This window comes from Cephus cinctus, unplaced genomic scaffold, assembly GCF_000341935.2.
Source record: "Cephus cinctus unplaced genomic scaffold, Ccin1 Ccin1_scaffold0422, whole genome shotgun sequence".
Lineage (NCBI taxonomy): Eukaryota > Metazoa > Arthropoda > Insecta > Hymenoptera > Cephidae > Cephus > Cephus cinctus.
The window spans coordinates 155,902-165,218 of NW_014333105.1; the positions used below are offsets into that span (position 1 = coordinate 155,902).

Here is a 9,317-nt window from a genome sequence, read left to right on the forward strand (position 1 = left end):
TTTTTTTTTTTTTTTTTTTTTTATTGAGAAAAACCCCCGAGTCCTGCGGCTGTCGCGCACAGAACTACGAAGGAAAAACTTTAGGAAGGACAGGAAGTCGGGTCGAGCGACAGGAAAAACGCAAAAGGGGGTAAGGTAAATTAAACGCGAAAAGGGTAAGGTAACGTAAAAGCAAAAGGGTAAGTGAGTAGCGGAGAACCTCTGCCCGCCAAGCTACGCGTTCGTATTCACGTGCAGCTCGGCTACAACCGGATTCTTATTGTCGACGGAGTCGATGATCACAAAATCCTACTTCCAGACTCGCCGCTACGATTTAGCGTCATGTTTTTGATCATCTCTGTACGTACCACGAAAAGTAGAGTCCCTCTAGTAATAGTCCGGCCAACGGTGGGGCTTGTTAGTGATTGGCTCCGCCATATTATGGGCTCTTTCCGGAATAGAATGGTGTGTGTGAATACGTATATAAGAGAGATTCGCATTGTGTAGTGTGGGTAGTGTTAAGCCCTGTACGGCGGGTTGCCTGTACTTGGCGCGAGACTCGATCGAGTCTCTTGATGGTAAAGATTGATAGTTTGAAAATCCGCGCGCAATGTCATGGTGGCGCCAAACAAGCCCCTAATATGGCGTTCCTTCCAGGTGTTGGCCGGACTCTTACTAGAGGGACTCTAACGAAAAGCAGCTCGATGCGCCGCCCGTGGCAGAAAGTCGAACTCACGACCGCCAGATAATCCAGTAGGTGCTGCCTTTATCTTTGAGCGTCAAATTCTTGAAGTATACACCTGCAATCACATAGTAAAATCGTCTAATTAATTTTGCATTCAAGATTCATGTTTGTATCAGTTACAACATAAGTAGTTTTTCAAATGAACAACTGAAATAACGACCAGTTGGGACAACTCTGATTAGACCTATTCGCATGTTGTCTGTTTTCAGTGAAATTGCAAACCCCGTTTTATGTGCAATAATAAAGCGAAGGTGCTTGGATATAGACACTTTTATATCCAGCTTCGCACGTAGTCATATTGTACGAAGCTGAAGGAATTCTTGCGTGGCTGGTTAACCGGGAAAAAAAATCCTCTCACGGTACAAAGTTCAGGGCCAACTCTGCGATCTTATCTGCTTCCCTTCCTCTGGATCCCCAGCAGGTCTTTGTTTCGTTACACGAAATTATATCCAACTGTAATAACGCTGAGTTTTCTAGCAAAACAGCAAGAGCACGATTAAAAGCAACAAAGGTAAAAACTTCACGAATCAAGAGGAACGCTAATTACATGATTATCAAAGGAAACAGTCAGCAGAGAAGTAAGAATTAAAAGCAGTCTCTCTCTAACATACAATTCGTTTAAACCGCGATGCGGTATATTCGCCAGGAAGGTTACGTCTACCATATGGTCGCTTGGAAACCGGCCATAATTTTTCTCAAGTAACGACAAGCGAGAAAAACCAAAAGAAAATAAAATAAATGACCAGCGAATCGGCTTAGCCGAGCCCGTGGCTATGCTCGGTGAATTGTTGCAAGGTGAGTGAGAAGACCGTACAATGTTCCCGAGGACGAACACGAAATGGAATTCAAATAGTTGTAATGAAAACGAGCTATGTACCTGTAGGAAACAAAGGGGCCAATTTCCATAAGAAACGTCTCACGATCATGGCTGCATTTGCTGCTGGACGGTTGGTGCCAGAGGATATGTAGAGATGTTACCCTGTAACTCTTCTTGACTCGGATAAGAGGAGGATGGATGGCGAAGAGTAAAGACCCAAGGAAGAGGAGTGAACGAGGATCGACAGTCGAGTCGGACGAGTCTTACCAGCACCAAGTATCTTACCTTTCCTCGAACCACAATTCTGCCTGGAGCCACAGACTATAGCTGATAATAAGAATATGTCTATAGTACGTTCATGCTCATGCGTTACTATAGCAAAAACAGTAAAAAGTGCATATTCAAGGGGAAGCCAATGGCGAATAGCGAGTAGCGAGCAAGGCACACCGTTGCACCTGTATCTCTCGGAGTCTGCAAGGTTGGAATCCCTGGGAAGGCTGGCACTCCTACCTTACTGAACTCCCTACCGATCCCTTGGAACGACTGAGTAACGAGGAACCGAGAAATCGTTATGAAGTGAAAGTAAAATTGGAATTAAGGATAGATAGGTAAATTAAGAGGATTAAAAAATTAATATATCATCAAATTATTACAAAATGAGTCGATTTTCTATAAAGGATGGTAAGAGGATGGTTCGTGTTTTTAATCGCGACCAGATTCACTAGAGGAACTGCTGCTGTCACTCAGCTGAGGACTCTTGATGACGATGGGAAAGTTTTCACCAAATCCTTTTCCAAAAACACCCTTAATCTGTGTCTGAGCAAATCTCTTTGCATCAGAGAAGGTACTGTAGCTGCTGTCACTTAGATTCGATCTCTTGACAGCGTTCGGTGAACGTGATGGCGGTGGTACAAAGTGGTTATAACTGATTGTCCTTACGTCGCCGACCTCCCGAATTATTGCTTCCGGTCCTCGACATTCTCTCAGTGGTTTTGGCTTTAGAAGCTGCGACGTCTTCCTTATGTATCTTCGTTTCTGTACCAATTTTGATTTTACTGGATTCTTTTGTAAGTCGTCAAGTGTAATTGTTTTTAGTCGAGGCAAACCAAACTCGTTCGAAGGACCCGAATATACGGGAGGAAGTGGAGGTGCAGAACATACAGGAGATGCAGGTAGCGCGGAAACATCTGTTGTGCTGATGCTGTAGCTTATGGTAGTGTTGGTCCTTGTGGTGCTGCTAGTGTTGCTACTGCTAGTGTTACTACTGCTTGTCGTACTTACACTTGAACTGCTTGACGAAGAGGATTCGTCAGTTTGTTCCAATGGAATGCTAGTTTTTAAATAAATTTCTTCATTTTCTTTCCATTCTTTATTTTCTTCTCTATCGACTTCTTTATCACAGACTGAAACCTCATCTCTGTCTTTACCATCATTTTCTGCACGTTCAGGTTTACTATCACGATTTCCATTGACATTGGCAGCAGTGCGTATTGTGTTAATTAAGCTCTCAACGCTTTCATCGTTAAATGACGTTTCACACGTACCAAGGCAAGTACTCACAATAGAACTGCACAGTGCACTGTTCAACTGATCTTCATCGTAATCGTACGGATTTTCATCGGTGTTTAATTGCGTCGGATAAAGTCCATTCAAGAATCTCAATATTTCAATAAAATTTTTTGAAACAGGCTGCTTGCTACTAGATAAAGCAGGAGACGATTCGTCTTCTTGAGATGGCGTTGTTAGCGTCAGCCCAGGAACCTTGAAATAAAAATAAAAATTCAGATATTACTTTTACATACACAATTGATTTTTTATCGTAAAAACAACTTCTTACGTACAGCAGCAACAGAGAAAAACCTAGACAAATAATTTTGTTTCGTCATTCATTTAACCGAATCCATATACTAGCCGTTACAAGTATTTCCCTAATACAAATTTAAAAAAAATCATTTGTATCTTGAAAAAGTCATGGACGATGTAGGATCGCTTGACAAATGGAAATACGCAAAAGACAAAACACCCAGGAGAGGAATCGTACGCGCCTTTGTTTACATTTTCTACGCCGACCGGAGAAACCCTGAGGAGACATTGTAACGACTCAAGGCTGATACACATATACGACACACTACGCTTCGACGCTCTGTGTGTATACTGGCTGCGTTTGAGCATTGAAATATTATATGTCAACGTCAGAAATTATGATTAGATATGATTCAGCTGCTACTTAGCATTAGGAACAGTAGGATTTCATCACCCCGCCAAGAAAGAACTCGCAAGACTTTGAACGCCGGTAAAGAAAATCTAAAGAAAAATGACAATCACAAAACGGACTCACCATAAAATGGTTGTAATCCGACAAACTAACTTTCTGCGACACAGGATATATCCAGCTCTTGGCACCAGTCAATGTATTGTAAAAATAATCTCGTCCATGCGAGACTCGAGACGTGCAGCGTATCCATCCATGTGACAAGTTGCATTCGCCAAATCGTTCCGACGTGCGTTTCTTCTTCTCCGGTTTCACATAACCCGATTGCTTGTACGAATCTGGTAAACTTACTAAAGTTTCTTGCACGGACACTCTCATCGAATCGGACGAATCAGATGACGCGACAGACTTACGAGACATAATCAAGCCGAGCACGATCCAACAAAAACATAAAGCAATAAAAATTACACACACAAGGACTCAAAAAGCTACTGGACGTTTAGGGCGATACTGGGATTGACAGCACGTGGTGTTCACTGCCCACCTACCCCGCCGCGACGCAGGCGCACCCTGCATTAAGCCAATAATACGCCACTCGCTGGGTATTTGTCACGGTAGCCATTGTGATTGCACAATTGGTGCAGCCAATGCAGTCTTGACGTCTTGAGGATATTTTATGTATCGACTGTCCCTCTAGGGATTACAAAAAAGCTTGCCGGGAACAAATATGATAATGCCATTCAGATATTTATATTTGCATAGGCGTCCAGTTGACAGCGAATTGTATCAAACAGCTGTGAAGTGTGGGATTCTATTTTACGGAAGTGAGGTTAGTGCGTTCGTTGTTCACAGTTTCCTGTCAGCCATTGAACGGAGATCTGAATCTCTTTCGACGAATGAGATTTTTCGTAATGGTACAGACAGGATTTTTTTTGGTAGCGTGGGTGAACCGGGGATGAGTGGGAGGGAATACTGGTCGTCTTCATGGATTCTGTATTTATCTCATAAGAGATCTCTCATCGATTCGTGATTGCCATGCGAGGAAAGCAGCGATCTTCCACTTGTGCGACCGGTTCTATAAATAGAGTCGTGGCTGGACGTATCCTCGGGCTGAAAGACGACTCGACCTCTGGAAACCTCAACTTCTGGTCGATAGTCTGCCTAGTGGACGCCATGATTCTGCTGACGATCATTAGTAAATTGATGGCAGAAAATCTTTTGAGCCGGAATATAATGTTTATGCTTGACGACTGGGATGCACGCTATCCTACTTGCTATCCTCGCGAGAACAGAGCCTAAGGAAATATATAAGGGGCTGCGTAAGTATGAAAAAAATATATATAAAAAAAAGAGTGTAGGGGCTGCAGCTTTTTTTGAGGCTCCTTTTTATTCACAGTGGGCCACCGCACTACCGAGACATTCGATACCGGTAATTCTTTGATGGTTTTTGTCCGGGTCATCTTGAAGACTGGACTCGGCTTCCTGAATGGCGGATGTTCTTGCTTCCTTGCTTATGGTGTATGCAAGAAAAAAAAATCACGGGATCGTTAACGCACAAAGGATGCGGCTTCGATTAATTCTTATTATGGTGGAACGAACTGTCCTTTCCGGAGGAGCCAGTCGGTATGTATTTTACGAGCGGCCTGGCCGTTGGCGCATCTTTTGCTCTTGTATATAGTTACGGCATCTCGACGTCTTCTCGGGATAATCCACTTTTACGTCTTTCTCGTCGTCTCTTCCGGGACAGCCTCCTGCAGTGCGGCTACATCGACCAAAACAGCCCCTGTGCATAATAGCTTTGCGAAATTCAAGGATTCTTTTTCAGCCTCTTCATTTACCTTCGTCTCCTCCTTTTTAATTTTACCTGCACTGTTTTTCCAGTTCATCATCAGTCCGTTTATGGGAGGCAGGAATTTGCATTGACGAACTACAATGCCCAGCAACTACTAAGGCATGAGGTTGCGTATAGGAAGAGACTAGCTATAGGAAGTGGTAGGAACAATATTCCTTTCTTGCTGATCCTAGTAAATTTGTCTCATCAGCAACCACAATGCTTTTTCATCGTGGCTTCAGCGATATTTCAAAGGAATTCGCATTGCCCAACGTATCGTCCATCGAGCGACCGTCAGGAAGGAAATCGAGCGAAACGAAAGGGTTGTCGATTAATAGACGCCTCCCGCGGCTGGTACTTCAAAAAATGCGGAAAAGGATCCAAAGAAAACCTGTTAGAGAAGTTCTCAGCACCCAACATATGACGCTCGGTCTGGACTCCCTAAAAAAAAATACTTTTTTTTCCTTCATCCTTTTTTCTCCCCCTGAATCCTGATACAGCAAGGTTCGGAATGAATGAACGAATCAAAGAAGAAAAAATACAAAGAGAATAAAAGAAGAGGAAGAAACGCTTTAGATTCTCCATAACCAGTGCAATATCTACTCGTTTCCTTTTTTTTTTTTTTAAATCAAGGCGATACCAATTCGCTTTACCGTGGCTACTGAGAGCCGCTCAATCTGTGCTCTAAACTGGTATGATCGCTCGGATCTCATAGCAAGGAAGTATGAGTGGGTCTGATCGAGCGTGATCAAGTGGGACTGAACGTGGTCTATACGCAGTACCAAGAGAGACCATGGTAGTGTGTGCGCGCGCTTCTGGCAAGCACATTAGGCATGTCTACGTGGCCGAGTGATCTTGTGGCGAAGTTCTCCTGGAGAAAGAGAAGACGGCGAAGGAGGGAAAGAAGAATGGTGGTGGTGAGGACCGTTAGTTGGCCCAAGCACCGCGGGATCGTTGTCCGGGCACAGTGCGACTATTCCCTCTTTCACTCCTTCCCCCAGAACGTACGAGCATACGCCCGTCCATCCGTCTATCAGTTTGTCCATCCATTCGTTCTTCGATGGCTCAGCTCATTCGCGAATATCGCTTCCCCACCATTGCTACTCCTCGAGCCGGGCTGAGAATTAAAAAAAGAATCACGAAGAGTCGTCGGAATGCGAGGACCTATGTCACGCTCGAATTCTTCCACTCACCTATTTTGGACGTACGAACCTTGTTTTTCTTTATGAACGCCTTCGTTCCTTGCGGATGAAGTCCTTTGGTAACAATCATACTTGTTTTCCTTGTGGGACCCAGTTGAGAATTCATGAATTACCTGAAACAGTTTAATAATTTATGATCAAGAGCCACTCTTCCTGGAACATGAAATAGGGAGCAATCTGCTTGCGTTCAAGTTTCCACTAAACTCCAGAACATGAATTCTCTAGGCATCCGCACACTCTGCACTCTGGAGCTTTAGTCGAAAGATGGTCAAATTTAGATTTATGACGGTTTAGGTAGAAAACGCAGATAGCGTAGCGCGTGCACCCACGTGGACCTAAGAATGAGCTCATCCAAAGAAAATCAGAGCACCGACTTACTTTAAGAACGTAATGAGGGTAATGGTTGATCCTTCATAAAGTCATCAACCTCAACCGTAATAAATGACACAAGACTAGTCAGCGAGCATGGAGATACAAAGACGCTTCCCAAAACTGGGCATCGGTACAATAACGAATAAATAATAATAATGACAACTCCAAAAATTGATTGAAAAAAAAATGAACTGGACCATCAAGAATATCCTGGAACCCAAGGGTCTAAGCTCTACCAATGAGTCAGTGATGATTTACATTATCCTTATCTTCCGCGACCCGGACCTCGTTCTTATTTTAACTCTAGCCCCACCACGAGTCCTTCCATATTCACTAAAAATATTCTAGCTCCATCCTAGTAAAGTACAGCTCAGGGGATGTTCGTACCCCAGACTATGGACCCAACAAGACCAAAGGGAGTGGTAAGATGAAAAGGGAGAGAGAATAAGCTTCGCGAATGAAGAAAGTAGAAACGCTCGATTTTCACTCTCTGTGTTTTCGATTATGTAAGTGGCTGAACGACGCCTGACTTACGGTTAATAAAACAGTTACGTTCGCCTACTTGTAACGTCTTACGGCTCGTGCCGTGCGGTATTAGCGGAGGCTCATGGAGTTCCACTGATCCAGTCAGTGCTGTGCGAAACCTCCCTCCCTCCAAGTTCCCCATCCATCCCCTTCCTCCCTCCCCCCTCGATCGCCCACCATCCTCCAGCAGAAGATTTCCTTGCATCCTCAGCATGCGGCTTCAGCTTCGTCTTCATGGAGCTTCCGAGCCCCGTTTGTCCTGCTGCCCCGCTGCCCTCGTGCCTCCGGCCGATCCTCATCGCCATTGGCCACTCCTTCTTGGACTCTGTCCACTTCTCCAGCTTCACTTCAGCAAATCAAGTCAGGCTCGCTAACGGGTCAAATACATGCTGGCCTCTTCTGAAATAGGACTCGCGGAACGGCGGTGTACGATATTTCTGACTACAACCACGTCTTCCCTGGTCCGATTGGCTTCGATGAAAATGAGGAAGCTGTTGACGCTGCGAGACGCTTCAGAAGTGGAGCTTCGTTAAAAACACCTCTTTTTCTGAATACCACCATACGCACAGGTATACAGTAAGCGCCACGTCGAAGGCCGGTATGCAAATTTGTCCTAGAAAAGACGAACGTCGCTCTAACGGTTCGGCAATTTGTCCGGAAAGATTAAAAGATTATCCAACGCGCTGACGCAACCCCGAACTCGATTGCGCAACACGAAAACGTAACCCGTAAAAGTGTTACGCGTCAAAGAGAACGCGGGTACGATATTGACACCAGTTAATGATTTCTCCTTGGGATTCTTTCTATACCCACGGAGAAAGACCTATTATTTGTAAACTCTCTCCTCAGCCTTGACCCACTGAACTTGACTCCTGAATATCCTCTGGGCTCTAGATGAATGTCTTTGCTCTTACGATTGGTCCATCCATCCCATCGACGATTTTCACAGGATAACCATATGGGTGTGGATGCGCCTTTAAGTGACCTTAGGTGTCTTCGGGAAGGGCAGGCGTGAAAGTGCATCGGCCAGCAGGGCCAAGAGGAAGCGCCCGTGGAGATGAGAGGGAATCTGTGGGTATGGAGGAGAGACGATGTGAGGAGCAAAGAGCCAAGAGTGAAAGCATATTCAGATAATCAGTAAAGAAGAGAGCCAACGGGAGAAAGGGGGAGGGGGACTCGCGGGAGAGCTATTACCGATATTATCTAAGGAAGGAAAGTAGTGCAAGGCCGCTTTCTTCTTACTCAACCGACTGTATTACCAAGCGCAGTACCGCGGCTGACTGTATCTTTCTCTTGGCTCCTTGGAAGACGTGGGGACACGGGGGATACCTCCCTGCCCCCTAGATGCGCGACAGCTAAACACAGCCGAGTCAAACGCGAGGAAAGGAAAGGAAAAAGTAAAAGAAAGGTTTCTCATTTCTCTTGATGCACCCTGAATCTCGGTATGATTCACTCTCGCGCCCCGACGTTATGCGCATACCAAAGAGAGAGACTCGTCTCGGAGCAAAGATAAGGATTCGACTAAGAGTGATATCGAACCGGATGCTGGGCTGTACCAGTGATACGAAACACTGGTAAATTTACCTAATTCATTTATATTCGGCGAAATATGTCAGTCAGCGACAACGCATAGG

General features: G+C 44.8%; 1 protein-coding gene and 1 long non-coding RNA gene across 3 annotated transcripts; one reads left to right on the forward strand and one right to left on the reverse strand.

Annotated features, from left to right (window-relative positions):
• Positions 1-1,054: 1,054 nt before the first annotated feature.
• LOC112494335 lies at positions 1,055-2,003 on the forward strand. The gene is made up of 3 exons (XR_003059625.1): positions 1,055-1,302; positions 1,371-1,519; positions 1,608-2,003. It is a non-coding gene; the product is annotated as an uncharacterized LOC112494335 (long non-coding RNA).
• A 151-nt stretch (positions 2,004-2,154) lies between these two features.
• Positions 2,155-4,199, reverse strand: LOC107267644 (uncharacterized protein DDB_G0271670). 2 transcript variants are annotated; one of them, XM_025084949.1, is made up of 2 exons: positions 3,880-4,199; positions 2,155-3,302 (listed from the first exon to the last, which is right to left on the reverse strand). In XM_025084949.1, the coding sequence occupies exons 1-2, from the start codon at positions 4,171-4,173 to the stop codon at positions 2,244-2,246; spliced, it is 1,353 nt and encodes a 450-aa protein (XP_024940717.1). In that variant the 5' UTR covers positions 4,174-4,199; the 3' UTR covers positions 2,155-2,243. The 2 variants fall into 2 exon arrangements, with proteins under 2 accessions (XP_024940717.1, XP_024940718.1); XM_025084950.1 differs by lacking the exon at positions 3,880-4,199 and adding an exon at positions 3,383-3,788.
• Between the last annotated feature and the right edge of the window lie 5,118 nt (positions 4,200-9,317).

Bases quoted from the DNA above. Each gene is read 5' to 3' on its own strand.
- LOC107267644 (XM_025084949.1), bottom strand. From the start codon at position 4,173: ATGTCTCGTAAGTCTGTCGCGTCATCTGATTCGTCCGATTCGATGAGA. The intron at 3,303-3,879 runs GTGAGTCCGTTT...TTTTATTTCAAG, and splicing joins CGGATTACAACCATTTTATG to GTTCCTGGGCTGACGCTAAC.